Raw genomic sequence first — 15,918 nt, forward strand, 5'->3', positions numbered from 1 at the left:
ATTTATATATTTGGTTAATTAATAAACAATTTTATAGTGTTGATGAATTATTAAGTGTATCATGTGTACCAACCTCATCAACCCACCAACCACACCTGACATCAGTCAGAATTATTATTGAGCCGCCAAAACAACAATTATTATTATTTAAATTTAATTCAGTAGTTACGAGCCTAAATGCCGCTTTACATTCCGGGGTCTATTTACCTAATCTAAAGGTAGGCATTGGCAGGTCTGGTTTTCCGGGTGAGAGCCCTCAGCGAGGGACCTCATTCCTTCGGTCAAGTATGCCAACTGAGGGAAACCTACAACAAGTAACGTCCAAAAAAAAAGAAGCCAGAGATGGCTTCTGAACTAAGAAACTGAGAAGTTTCTCAGTTTTGCAACCTGAAGAGGTAAGTAACTCTTATCCTAAGGATGGTTAAGTAGTAGTGGCCATCCCAATTACAGATTAGAGTAGTAACTAAGTACGTACTTTAAGTTCGTTAATTGTTCGTTAGAATTGAATTGAATGCATACATAACATAAACAGCCTATATAAGTCTCACTGCTGGGCACAGGCCTCTCCTCAATCAACTGGAGTTTTAGTAGCATACTAATTTAAAATAATATTCCATCTTGTTCCCGTTTAAAACCTCAATATACAGCATGTAGCACTAAAGAGTACAGATTATTAATCCCTGAAAATCCTTTAACCACATTACTATAGCGAACAGAACGACGCAACATGAAAACCGCGTAATTGACTCCATATTTGTTCCACCGAACGCTCCACTCTCCACCCGTCACGCAGCTTATTAATATGTAAATTCACCAGTCGCAAAACCACGAAAATTACTACCACAGCATAAAAAACCTCCAAAAAGCCCAAAGAACAATACCGCAGCATCACAAAATTTGCTAAGTGAGTCCGTTAGTCTGTGACGCGGGGTCGCCAAGCTATAACCCGTTTACGGCTTATTAAAAGATTGAATGTAATGAGTTACATGCAAATGCATACAGAGTAATTGTATGAACGTAATTAATGTAATATGGTTGGGCGGATCGTTAAATTGGACCAGGCGTGACCTATCATGCTCGAGGTTGATGGGACGTGGTGAGGCCAGTCGGGCAGCCGGTCGACCACGATAGGCGGGATCTTCTTGCTCGCGGGGGCGAGCGGCGGCTGGGATTTCGCGGGCTTCGGCGATGGTGTAGGCGCCGTCCGGAGGGACGGGCGCGGAGGCGCATGCGGCGGCGAATCCGGGTTTGTATTCAACACCGCCGCGTATGATCGCGGCGGTGTTGTCTCCGTGTCCGGCCTGGACATGGAGGGCGGCGAGAAGGGGTTGGTGGGTGCGAACGAGAACGTGCTCGGCGGCGTTGTCTCCATGTCCAGTGAGGGCATGGAGAGTGCAACGGGCGGGCTGATCTTCGTGCGGAGTTGCGGCGGGGGCCGCTCCGGTGGCGTGGCGGTCCTCTTTGCCGCGGCCTCTGTTCCCGGAAGTTGGGGCAGGGGTCGCGGGAAAACGGGCGGCCGGTAGGTCCGGGCGATAGGCGGCAGTGCGGGCGAAGTAGCGGTGGCTGTGATGGCGTTCGATAGGCGGGTGCTCACGAACACGCGAGACATGCGCTTCGACACACCGGCTGTTGGGGGAGCCATGCTCACCCCGTTACGGCTGAGGCGCGATCAAGCGGCGTTGGGGCTGCTTGCGTGCGAGGTTTGGCGGTCCGCCTGGCAGAGCACGCGTTATCACACCCTCCCCGGTGAGACCCGCTAGTGGGAGGCCGGGGGTGGATAGGGTGATAACGGTGATACCGTTTGGAGCCGCGGTAGGAGGGTATTTTAATAAAATACCCCCCCTGCCTCTACGTCGATGGCTGCTGAGTGTGGGTAGACGTTGAAGCTACCTCCGAGCACTTCGGCAAGCAGAGCGATCCTGAAATGGATATGATTTTCTATCGTTTGGGTTGTGGGGTGGCCGACCAACCTCAGCAACCCTGGGTTATTGTTAGGCAACAAAAACCCGTAATATGGCTCATATAAGGAGTACGAACCTAATACATCAGCAAGTTCAAGACATATCCACCGATCGGACAAGCGGATCGGAACAATCAAACTAGGGATCACAAGGTGATATACCCCATAACTCCCCCCTCCCCCCTCTCCCCTCTCCCCTTCTCCCTTCCTCCAAGAAACCAAGCAAGGAAGCCACCGAAACTTATTATCAATTAACTTCTGTCTCCAAAAATAACCTACAATAATAATATACGTACACCTATTTTTTCACGTGCTCGAGATATAATTAAATAAGATCCCGCACCCAAATCACTGATGTAGTTAGGCGGGCGGCCAAATTGAGTTTCACTAATTGTGTAACTCGCCCCGGGCCTAGGGACTAGGTCAGATTTTTCTCATACTATTAGTGTAGCTATGAGAAATGAATATACTTATAACTCTTGGCAGGTTGCGTATGAAATACACTCGGTATTTTGATGGTTGTTTACCCATGTCTTGCTTTTTTAAAATAATATATGCTTGTCATAGAGGCAGCCAATCAGCTCGCGACACCAAACACTTCAGGACCCCGATACCGACTCCGTCGGCGTGGTCGACGATTTCCCTCAATCATTAATTCTTTCAAATATTTTTCCTCTCAGACGACGCCCTGAGCCGAGTTTGGCGCCCAACTGAGCGTTGTCTTAAACGTTGTACCGAGTGAGAGCCTTCAGCGCTCCCCAATTGTCCGGCCACCTGCGGCAAATCTACAATAAGTCACGTCAAAAAAAAGACCATACATCCACATCACTTACCTGATGGTAAGTGACGATGTGGTCTAGGGTGGATCACGCTTACATAGCGAATGCCTATTCACTCTAGCCTTGAAGACTCCCAGATTATAACGAGTTGGAAACACAGACGACGGCAGTTCCAATCTTTCGCTGTTCGCATCAAAAACAAGAGGCGAATCGTTGTTTACCTATCACATTGGTCTAACCCGAGTAAGCACGAAGAAAATCTAAGTCTATGAGTCTTACAGGAAGCTCGGTGAGGTGTGGTACTTAGTTCATCTTATAATGGATGTTCCTCTAACTAGTCGAGTAAGAAAAATATCATGAACTTATGATGGGACTTATGGTATGGTATTGTATTGTATTGTAAATGTGTATTATTTCGACGACGCGACTCTCTCGTAACTTACACATGGAACAAAGTAACAGAAGACAGGTAACAAACAACAGAAACACTAGCTACAGAACAGCAGCTGATAATTCACAACAACACTTAACAGCTGTCGAACGAACAATGCAGTTTTCATAATTTGCAAGCGAGTCGATAACAAGCACAAAAGACGCTCCACTATAATTGGAGTCGCATTTATTGTTGCACAATACAATGCGTACAATACGATGCAATGCTATGCGATGCGATGAATGCGGCATGCAGAGCGCATTTTTAGCGGTCGACGTTCAATTGAGAAGGGCTTTTTGTCCGGGGAAAAGATGAGAGGCAAGGAATCGATTCTTTTTTACGGTGCACTATAGTGTTTATATGGCAAAAGGCGGAGCTTCGCGCTGCATTTACTTTTGTTGAAAAGATGAAAACAAAAATAATTACATCTTCTATCGTGTGGATTGTGAGGTGAATTACCAACCCGATGAACCCTGGTCTCAGGGTTATCACTGAGCCGCTATGGACCCCTGACATGACTCATGTAACGACTACGTACTTACATCAGTAAGTAATAACCGGGACCAATGGCTTAACGTGCCTTCCGAAGCACGGATCTTTTTACTTTTTGGATACCAGGTGAACAGCCTGTAATGTCCTAACCAAAGTAGGGATCACAAAGTGATTTTTGTGATTTGTCCCCACTGGAATTCGAACCCGGGAGCTCCAGATCGTGAGCACAACGCTCAACCACTGGACCACGGAGGCCGTCTAATTACTTAAAAAAACATCACACCTATATCTCGAAGGGGAAGGCAGAGGTGTGTACAGGTTACTGAAATCCAAACCCCATTGTTTAACTATTGTGTCTGGAAATCTCGGACGCAAGAGGAGATTAACATACTCCTCGCTAGCTATGTTTATGTTGCTGGCAACACAAGTATAAAATAATAATATTTTTTGCATGGCAATATTGTACGGAATTGAATTTCCGACGCTTCCCGCGAAAGTGTATTTTAACGATTACCTACAAAAACTTAATTAAATAGTAGTCGTTACATGAGCCCTGTCAGGGGCTTTTGGCGGCTCAATAGTAACCCTAATACCAGAGTTGATGAGGTTGGTACTCCACCTCACAACCCACACGATAGAAGAAGAAGACTAGGTTTTCATGCTGTGGTATGATGCTATGAGTAATAGAGACGTAGATACATAAAATGACTGTACGGCAACAGGGAAGGAGTTGGTACCTAATACTTGTAATAGTATTATTGCATATGGTTAAGTTCTCCGTACGCTACTCGTGATGCTTTAACAACACATTTTACACAACACTAGGTGGGTATATAAATTATACACCCCATCTCAGTATACATATATCAGCGCCACCAACCCAGCACACGTCATGTTCTAAGAGTGACAGCAGAGCATTAATAATCAGCCCGTCACGTCGCGTCACGTCGCGTCACGTCGCGTCGCGTCGTGTCGCGTCGTGTCGCGCCAGACGACCGGTGTATCGATCCTGCTTAACAACACGTCACTCCGTCGGACACTTTCGTACACGCATTTTTTTAAACGATTAAATGGAATTTTTTTGAAAGGTCGTATTTCACGCGTTGTTAACCAAAGGGATGCGGTAAATATGAGCGTATTTAACGGCTGTTTTAGGTTACTGGTTTGTGCAGAGAAACGTAGAGCCTACGCCTTCATACGTACCTACTGTAGCAGAGTTCAAACTCTGCACATACTGGCCTTTCCTTGTTACCGTCAATCATTTTAAATTTCGAAATTCTCATTCCATTTCACAATTGTTTTTATTCTACACTTACGCATTGCATCCCCGACCTTGATAAGAGCAACATCTATACTGCTTAGCTCTGGCCTTGTCCACTAATTGTAATTGTGATCATCATGTGATCAATTCTTCATTGTACGGTCACGAGCATTAATATGTATACACTTTGGTACCATGTAACATTAACTTTTTTGTCAAATTGAACTGTAAGTCTCACTAAATGTCGAATGTGTTAGTGCGACAGAGTCCTAAAGTCATGACTGTACCTATTTTATATAGCATCGTTATAATTTCGTTAATTTCGTGTTTGTGAAGTGCTAATTAATGCTATTGTAACACATTATCTGTATTGATATACTTATAGGTTATTACTAATTGTTATTACTGAATGAGACGTTCTAATATTACGTACCTAACTTTCCCTTGCATGAAATGAGAAACTGAGTTTTGTTTGGAAATGTTTAATATTCCCTAGCTCACACCTTAGCTTAGAAGAACACTAATGTTTTTACAGGCTAAATCCCGTCTTAACTTCCTATCTAGATTGCAGCGCGATTTAAGCTGGGCTAACTTAGAAACACAAATTATAACTTAGGATCGGCAGGTGATCGAAAGACCTAACTTAGATCGAGTTAGTGCTCGATACAAACACTAGATCACTTTGTTTTATGTATAGAAGCGGTGGCGTAGCTTCATAGACAGTACCCGGTGGTTTAGGTTTATTTATTTATTTTTAGGTTTATTTATAAGCTCATAACGACCTAACATAAGCTCAACTATATACGGATTGGGATAGTCAGAGGTACATCCATCACAACATATTTATATTTGTATCAGTAACTAGTCATCATAGAAGGAAAGCTAGAAGGAAAGAGAGGAAGGGGAAAGACCAAGAAGAGCTTACATGGAACAGATTAAAGAAAAGGTTAACGTCGTGTCTTATAGGGAAGTCAAGGAATTGGCCTTTGATGGACTGGAATGGAAAATGCTGCACCGACAAGAGCGTGGCTCTTAAATTGATGATGATGATCAGTAACTAAAGTGAAAACAGGATGTTAACTGCTTCCGAATATGAAAACGAATGATAAAGTTACACTCACAGAAATCCATACGCGTCCGACGCGCTCTAAGGTTTTTTTTATGAATTATATAGCTATTATAACAGCACAGATAATTTTTGCTTTATTAAAAAAGTACAGTATTTACGTTTCTTTAGATTTTTTTTCAAGTTTTTGCCTGAACGAGGCCCATTATGGCCTTTGACGTTCAGACATGCCACTCAAAAATGTACTGTAGTCGGGTTGGCATCTTTTTTTACTTCACAAAATCAACACTCTATGTATACTAGTGTGCTCAAAGTCACTGGCGTGGTATATAGCACTCCGTTACTTATCAAGTAACAGCACTAGTGCTATATACCACGCCAGTGACTTTAATACAACTCGGATGGCAGTGGCTCCTCTACATACAAACTGGAAGTAACTTTTAAACTGCATAAAAGCAGTATATCCCTTATATTGGAAATCACGTAAGCGCATTTTTGAACAACCACACTTGGATGTTAATTTTGTTAACAAAACCTCATAATAGACCACTCCTAGTTTCAATCGAGGTAAAATATTGTGGTATATATTTTTAGCCGGACTGAAATTAATTGAAAGAAATCTAGGTTGAGTTAAAGAAACTCGCATCAGAAAGTGACTTTACAAAAAAGCGCTTACGTGGTTTTAACTCGAAAATATAAAACTTGTATGTAGATTTAATGGAAACTGTGCGCATGTTAGCCATGCAGGGGCCTTAGCCAATTGAAAGCGATTATAACAATCGACAGTGACAGTGATAAAAATGCGTTGAAAAATAGGGTGTCGTGACAATCCTATATCACAAGCAAAAGCAATACCAACACTAACTATCATCATCATCATCATCATCATCCCCCTAGCATTATCCAGTTTCTCACAGGGTCCGCTTACCTAACCTGAAGATTTCACAGGTCCGGTTTTTTACAGAAGCGACTGTCAGCGAAGGGAAAACCATACAGGTTAGGCCATATACCTCCGTAAATGCATTTCCCGGGACTGTGGGTTTCCTCACGATGTTTCTCTTCACCGCTGAGCACGTGATAATCATTTATGATCCAAACATGAATTCGAAAACAAATTCAGCTATCATATTATTTATTTAATGGAAACTGTGTATGGATACGAAATTATTTTGGTATTTCGTCCAGTCATGCACGGGTTTGAGGAAAGTTCAGAGGTTTATTTATGGAGGTCGGGAAAATCAAGTATGGCAGTGAAATTCTAAATATATTTAGGTCTTCTTCTATCGTGTGGGTTGTGCGATGTCAGGTCCCTGGTGCCAGGGTTATTATTGAGCCGCCAAAGGCCCTTGACATGGCTCATGTAACGACTACTTACTTACATCAATAAATAGTAACCAGGACCAACGGCTTCCGAAGCACGGATCATCTTACTTTTTGGACAATCAGGTGATCAGCCGGTAATGTTCTAACTAAACTAGAGATCACAAAGTGATTTTTTTGTGATATATCCCCACCGGAATTTGAACCCGGGACCTCCGAATCGTGAGCCCAACGCTCAACCACTGGACCACGGAGGTATATTTAGGTTGTTACTACGAATGAGTTAGGTTAGGTTAGGTTCCTAGCATTGGAAGTTTTACAACAGCAGCAGAATTGTTCTGTTTTTACAGAGTCCGCTTATTTAACCTAAATGTAATGACAGGTCTGGTCTATTACAGAAGCTATTCCCTGTCTGTTCTTCCGACCCGTGAAGGGAAAACCACCCCATGCGTAAAGTCTCAACCTCCGAAACGCAATTTTCGGAAATGTAGGTTTCTTCGCGATGTTTTCATTCACCGCGGGTTGAACATAAAATTATTATGTGTTCCAGGAATTTGAATGTTTCTGTAATCATACCTATTTTTGTGTTTGAATGACATGAGGTAGACAATAAACTTTGGAAGATTTACCTCAGGTATCATTCACTACTTGGCCGGACAAATGGAGCGCTAAGGGGTCACTTGGTTCACAATCAAATGAAGTAGGTATCTACAATGTCAATAACTGAAAATTACAAACTTGGTACACTTTAGCCATCAACGAAATTAGTTGTTAGAATAGGTCTGTAATGCTTGATTACATTCTTGACTTAGCGTTAAAAACAGACTTATTACGACTAACTTGTCTAATAAATTACCTAGCCTAAAGCGTTTAATTGGCCATTACTCATTTCTCGTCTTAATAAAAAAGACTTTTACAACTAAAGGGTAATTTCTCAGCAAACAGATTATCAGCTTTTTCTATCTCAATTTTATATTCAACTCTAAGCTCAGCAACTTTGGGATCAAGAAAGAAAGAAAAAAGTATATTAATTCGGCAAAAAATACATTATTTAAACACAAAAAAATATAAAAGTACAAATTTATTTATTACAAAAAAGTCGTCAAATAACGCTAACTTTAATTATTTTATTATTTATGATACTTTTATTATTATTTATTTATGATACTTTTATGCTTATTTGTGAATATTATTATTTACACATTTTAAAGTAGTAGTAAGTAATTAACAATTGAATTATAAATAATGCCGAAACGATTGCAGCTCAGCAAAAGCTAGTTTTAGCTAGATTATGGCGCTGATTTTCAGCTGCAGACGATTTATCATCAAAAATAATTGAACAAACAAAACTGGACTCCTAAGTCCAGTTTTGTTTGTTCCAACTCGCGGAAGGAAAACCATCCCCATAAGGTTAGGTCACATATCTCCGAAACGCATTTCTCTAAGTTAATATCAAGTGGAATTTTCCGCCGCAAAATTCATTATCTTTTCAGTTTTTTTTAATTATTTTCAATTCTATACTTTTGCAATGGAAAATTCCACTTGTTAGTAACTCAGAAACATGGTCTGTATCATCCCTCAAAGTTTTCGTTACGATGTCACTACACCCCGTATAACTAATTTGACTAATGCCTTGAAAGCATTGCTTAGAATTGACGTCCGAGACCAACGGCTTAACGTGCCTTCCGAAGCACGGAATCATTCTCCTCCAGGAGATTGAGGGGAGGCCTGTATGCAGCTGTAGTACGAATACCTATAGGCTATTTATGTTTTGATCTTAAACACTGTCTAACCGGGAATCAAATCCGGCACCTTCAGTAGCTAAGCAATTAAGGTAATTATTAGCTGAAAATCTAAGGTTAAATGATCTCATTTTGGTTAGGTTTGAGTTCGCTAGCTTATTACAAAATACATGCAGGTAACTTTGAGTGAAAGAGGGAGAGGACATAGTTATAAACAGAGCGATAAGCTACTTTACGAATTTAAATTATATATGTAATAACTACTTCTCTGATGGGTTCGAAATTAGGATTAGGAAATACATCATTACTGCTGTTTATTTTATTTTAAACTAGCGACCCGCCCCGGTTTCGCTCGGGTGCAATGCTGATGAAAAAATGAAATTATTTACGACATCACATTAAAAACCTCAAAAATAACAATATTTTTCCACTATTTAATGGATGTTCTTATACATAATATAAACCTTCCTCTTGAATCACTCTATCTATTTTAAAAAAACCGCATCAGAAGCCGTTGCATAGTTTTAAATATTTAAGCGTACATAGGGATATAGGGACAGAAAAAGCGACTCTGTTTTATACTATATAGTGAAGCCCCCGATTACATACTTGGCTTTTGACGTGGCTTGGCGGAAGCCTAAGTCCAGGGTGGACAATTTACAGCTGATGATGATGTTAATTACATACTTATTTACGTATATCTACCCTATCGTATACCCTGTGTATCGTATTTCGTATTCCCAGGACCGACTGTTTAACGTTCCCTTCTAAGCACGGATCATCTTACTTTCAAACAATCGAGTGATCAACCTACAAATCTTAAAATGTCCTCAATGTTAGGAATCACAAAGTATTTTCTGATTATAGGTAACCCCCCGGGATTCGAACCCGGGACTTCTGGATCGTGACGCCAGCGGTCCACCACTGGACCACGGAGGTTAGTCAGGTAAATATATTAAAAACGCTAATCTTTCTTCACTCTGTCCTACCCCTAACATTCCTTAGGGATAATCGAGGCGTACATAACGATGCGAGTTTGAGCCGTGTTCTCAGCCGTAACCAACATTACATGATCTCTCAAACATTGTATTCCTTCACATAATGTTCCAGTAAAAAGATTTGTACCGAGTCGCGAAGGCTTACTTACAGTGGTCATGAAAGAAATTACAGAAACAGTCATTAGGTAAATTGAATGGGTATTTGTACGTGAGTATGATTTGTTTATGTATATCCTTAGGGCAGAGATTTGGTATGGATTTCTTCTGTAAGTAGGTATTTGATACAATGAATAATGCAAAGAAATTATATACCCAGTAGATACCTAAATGTTAAAAACTGTTCTTCTTTCCCAGGTCTCAAAGTCTTCCTCAAAGGTTTAAGTATGGATACCGAGTGTTAGTGACACCGTGAAAACTTTGAGTGATTATTGAGGGAGAATTTTCCGTCGCAAAAGTATGGAACTGAAAATATTAAAAAAACCACACTAAAATTATCATGAAAATTACCATTTTCCGACAGGAAATTCCACTTGACATTAACTCAGAATCATGGTCTGAATCGTACCCCAAAGTTTTCGTTACAGCGTCACGAACACTGTATTTTAGTAAGTACTAAAATAAAATGTATCACAGACGTATGTTACTATTAAGTTGTCTGTATCTTAAGGCAAAAGAAAAAGAGTTGCTCTAAGGGAAAACAGTGCAAAATTAGATCCCCAAACAAATTCTCCGAAGCTTCTAACGTTATCTAACACCCGTGAAAGTTTATTTTACACATCGCATTAGCGAAGGAAATTAACGATGTTGGTTAATTAAGATGAATGTACCTACATCGTAACAGCCTCGGAGAGGGAGTGACGAACCAATTGGCAACCCTTAACGGTTCTCCGGTTGAGTCGTAACTTGTGGGGACTATTACTCACCAAATTGCAAATTGATCAAATTACTAGGTAAGTCCTAACAGAACCATGGATGTGCAAGTCTTGATCCTTGGACTGTTACATAACTAGAACTATCAGCCTATATCGAGGGCTTCGACCAATAGCCGTACGACGTCCATCTACGTAAATACTAGTATTCGCTGCGTCAATTGGCGGAAGGTCTCGATTCGCGCCGCGGTGTCGTGCAGTCCTTGCTGATCCTCATTATGACCTAATGCGTCCGTGGTCTAGAGATTCATCAGAAAAAGAAGAAGACTACCAAAACTACCAAGAATCAAATGTTTCTTTGTGTTTATTTTTACACTAAAAAGATACCGCCTTAATTTAGCCGTTTTTACCGTTCATTGACTACCGACACGGAAAACCCATTCGCAAGCAAGTGTGCCAGGCAGCAGGAATTACGCCGCTTTAAAGTGCATTGTAACCTAGGAGAGACTATTTATATAAAATCGCGTACCTTAGAGTACTGGACGTAATATGCGTCAACGCGAAATTAAATTATCCCATCGTCTTTTGTCTTTTTGTAGACGCAGGTCGCTAACCATACGTAAGTTCTAACAAGATTTTTGCTAAAATACAAAACATTCTAAAATTACCCATCCCACATACGAAAGACTTCATCAAAGGACGCTCAAAGTTTATCGCTTGAGAGCTGGTGATGCGTCTAAACAAAAAAGTAAACGACTGTATGGCTGCTTCATCCACAATATTTAAAGACTAAACGTACCGATATTTTCTGTCCTGTGGTTTCTTCGTATCCATAGTGCAACACGGGCCTCTCTTTCGTCTCTTTCAACTACGTTTTCCTCTTTCAAGATAAAATTCACAACACGTTTTTTAAACTAAGCAGTTATCGTAATAGAATGAACAAACTAAACGAATAAAAGACATACTTTCTCATTTACTTACAAAAATATATAGGTATCAAAAATGGCACTGTTTCGTGCAAGGGTGGTATGAAATAGCGCATTCCCATCACAATCCTCAAAACAAAAACGTTTTTAACGAATTAACTATGAAACGAGCGAGCCGCGCTTCACCTGTCAACCGACGCAATCCATCATGTCGGTTCCCGCCAAATGTAACGCGCTTTGTCCCGACAAAATGGCGCGAGCTAAATACATGTAGGTCGGGCTGAAATATGCGGTACTTATGAGGTTTAAACAATTAACATTTTAAAAATGAGAACACAGATTAATTTGGAAAAGTCAGGGCATTTGTTTCCAGTCTAAATTAATCACGTTTATGTTTTGCGAATCTCATTCTTCTCCCAGTACCTACCTTACCTACCTACAACACTCGTAATCATAAAAGAAACTAACATAACAATAATGATTTAGACAAAAAAATATTACTTAGGTATGATCTCAGATTATTATCTAAACAAAATGTAAGCTAAGGGTAAGAAACCACCAGCAAACTAGCAAAATAATGTTCAGCCTTAAGAGCCTACTAGTTACTTATTTAGCTGCTGAGAAGTTAGCCTCAACAGACTAGATGTTGTTTTTTTATGATGAATGTTGTGTTCACTTGTAATTGGCTTACACATAAGTACTGTTTTACTTTGTTTAATTATGTCCTAACTAAATGTTAGAATGTGCATAGCTGTAAGTGATCCATTAATAAATAAATAAATAGCAGTTCACTGACCACGTTAACCACTGCCCATTATACTATTGGGTAATGCCGGATCTACATAAAATTGTTAGCAAGCAACGACAAGTGCCGACTTGTCAAATAAGCACAAATTATGCCTCGGTGTAGTCGACGCAAAAGAACAACATAAGCACACGATTTGGGTTAAGTCAGTGACTTTAAGATAATTTTGTATTAGCAAGCTTCGTCATCAAAAGGAATTTTCAGGAAGGTTCTTTGAAATCTTTGATGGTTTTCTTTGCTTACACTACCGTTGTGGCTTTTTATCTGTCTATCTGCTTTTATCATCACCGTTATCAATTTAAGAGCCACGCTCTTGTCGTTAAAGCATACTCCATTTTTACCAATCAAATGTCAATTCTTTGATGTTTTTGTAAGACACGACGTTCGCCTTGTTTTTCATTTATTCCATGTAAGCTTTTCTTGGTCTTCCCCTTCCTTTATTTTCTTGCCTTCTATAATGTTTCTTTGATAAATTCGCCGTGTCCAATCTCAACCTTCTCAATCTTGATGGCCTGCTTTATCAGTCCTCGATAACTCTCAACACTTTTCTCCTTTTCCTTAGTCTTGTAGCACTTCCTCATTAGTAATCATTTCCTTTTCCTTTCTGTCCAACTTATTCTTTCCATTCTCCTTCAACACCAACAACATCTGTTTTTATACTTAAGTGTGAAACTCGTCTAGTGTATGACTTGTCCCCAGTACCAAAGGCAGCGGCTGCAGGCGGCATATGAAGAAAGTTTCTGGACCTCGGAAGTTAGCGCGACCGGTCCGCGGATCTTTTGCTAGGATTCTTTGAATTTGTTCCGCCATACTTGTTAGTTGCTTAGCACCGGCTTTCATGCTTGAATAGTTCCTGCAATACTTGCCCGCTTTCAGTATGTCTTTGTAAACTTGTGCAGGTTGTTATTGAGTTTATTTAACGTGTAAAACTTTTAAGTATATCGAAAAAATGTTTGGATATTATTTACAAAAATAAAATAGCCTTCTTTTTCTATCCTGTGGGTTATGAGGTGGATTACCAACCTCAGCAGGCTTGGTGTCAGGATTACTATTGACCCGTCAAAGGCCCCTGACATCAATGATATCAATAATTTATGATACAAACATGAATTAAATCTCATAAAGTCGAATTCAGAGCAACGAAGAGTAACAGCCTATTACCACTATTAAGTACTATTACCAAATCTGTGCCTCTACTGGGACAATAAGAGTGTATGAAGCTTCACTGTTACTTTAAAATATACATAACTACCGACCATGAAATGTGATCATTATTTAAAAAAAGTAATTAAATATTTATCAGTCGAAACAAGCAAAAAATACAAAAGCCTAGAGAAAAGCAAATTCACTCCATTTTTGCTTAAAAGTTTTCAGGAATTAATTGTTTCTTATATTTCTTTAATTAAAAATATCTGATTAAATAGGCAAGTATTTTAATTTTAAAAAGTGGGAGATGTTATCTGAAGTATATTTTATAAGTAAGAACAGAATGAGATATAGGTAAGTATTTTAGTTTTAAAAAGGCACCTTTTGCACATTGAAAAGAGGACTTTTATTCTCGTAATAGATTTTCAATAACAATGGAAATTAAAAACCAACGGCTTCGAATATCTCAAAGAAACTCGTTATAAGGCGAAACTAAGCTCGCCTGTCGAGGGAAGAGGAAAAATTTTACATTTATTTTTTAAAGTCCTCACGCACGACGGTACGTGATGTAACCAAATTGGACTTATCCTGCGAGCTGCGGGGCTCTTAATTTACACAGCACTGACGGAAAAGATCGCACGCCTTGCATTATTTTTAAGCAAATTCGCTTTTACTCTGCAGTGTGCAGAAATAATTAGAACTTAAAACCAATAGAAAGGGCTGAGCCACAAGTAATCAAAGACACTTACGTCCACTTTTGATAGGCACGTGATGTTTTATAGTGACAAAGAATTCGCCCATAAAATTATTAACTTTAAAATTATTATTAAGTTTATTTCCCACCGGGGTAAACAGTGACTGTGGAATTCCATTTGCTTTGATGCTTAGGTATTGTAGTATCGGATAGTCATCATCATCTCCCTAGCATTATCCCGTTTTTCACAGGGTCCGCTTACCTAACCTAATTTTACAGGTCCGGTTTTTGACTGAAGCGACTGCCTGTCTCACCTTCCAACCCGCGAAGGGAAAACCAGCCCAATACAGGTTAGTTCACATACCTCCGAAAAATGCATTTCCCGGGAATGTGGATTTCCTTGCGATGTTTTCCGTCACCGCTGACCACGTGATAATCATTTATGATCCAAACATGAATTCGAAAACAAATTTGATAATCGTTGGTTTTGGCTTCTACTGGAGTCGAACCTGCGACCCCAAAGTGAAAGGCAAGCGTTCTACCAAGGCTCCACTGTAGTATCGGTAAGTAGGTATAGAAATATACCTAGTCAGGAAAAGCTTTATTATTTGACTTCTAACTATTACAATATTTTTAAGTACCAAAAATGAGCAAGTTGAAAAGAAATAACATCGTCCAAGGCCCAGGCCGCCATAGACACTCCCTGTCACCAGACATCGACTTACTTATCTTAAGATTAACTTTTTGACTAACGCGCCAGACACGATGAAACCAAAGAGGTCACAGAACGTCATCGTAAGTCGATCGGTCTTTTTCTGACCTAGGTACCTTTAGAACTATAATATTCTACTTTATTAAGTAGGTAGGTACCTTACCGACCTTCTTACCCCACTGCCCTGTATGCTACATTAAAACGAGCGTATCGTTCTGCTCCAAATCAGTCGGCAGCCAAGTGGTCACATTGCGTCAGGATTTACGACCGCTGACCTACAGAGGTTTATTGCGTGCTCCCGTAAAATACTCCGCTAAAGTCAGTGTAAGGTTCACTATTTATTGCAATTACTGCGTAGGTGGACAGTAAATACCTACGCCTACCTAACTGTTTTGAAGCCTAGTCTTGTTTGAAAAGCTGTCAAGTTAGTGATAGGAAATTATGTAACCTACCTACCTATTATGGTACTTACTTACTTACTACTACTTATAGCATTGGAAGGTAGAAAAGCATTAGCAGAATGTTTTCGTTTCAGGTTTTCAGCATCCGTCCGTCAAATAAATAAAAACTGTTGTTGTGAAGAAAAAAATACGTAGGAATAATAAAAAAACGTGTCTAAATTTTTTAACATTTTACGTATTTTTTATTAGACGGGATTTTCACAAACTTACCCCACTTCATGCACTAACTTAAAATAGCGCCATCTGTACTGCCT

General features: G+C 39.9%; 1 protein-coding gene across 1 annotated transcript; it reads right to left on the minus strand.

Moving 5' to 3' along the window:
• Positions 1 to 1,021: 1,021 nt before the first annotated feature.
• On the minus strand, positions 1,022 to 1,642 carry LOC126381203 (uncharacterized). Its single transcript, XM_050030723.1, has one exon. It carries the CDS (start codon positions 1,640 to 1,642, stop codon positions 1,022 to 1,024), a length of 621 nt encoding a protein of 206 aa, XP_049886680.1.
• Between the last annotated feature and the right edge of the window lie 14,276 nt (positions 1,643 to 15,918).

Source organism: Pectinophora gossypiella, chromosome 3 (genome assembly GCF_024362695.1).
Source record: "Pectinophora gossypiella chromosome 3, ilPecGoss1.1, whole genome shotgun sequence".
Classification (NCBI taxonomy): Eukaryota; Metazoa; Arthropoda; class Insecta; order Lepidoptera; family Gelechiidae; genus Pectinophora; species Pectinophora gossypiella.

Excerpts from the sequence above, each read along its gene's own strand:
- LOC126381203 (XM_050030723.1), bottom strand. The coding sequence starts at position 1,642 with ATGGCTCCCCCAACAGCCGGTGTGTCGAAGCGCATGTCTCGCGTGTTC.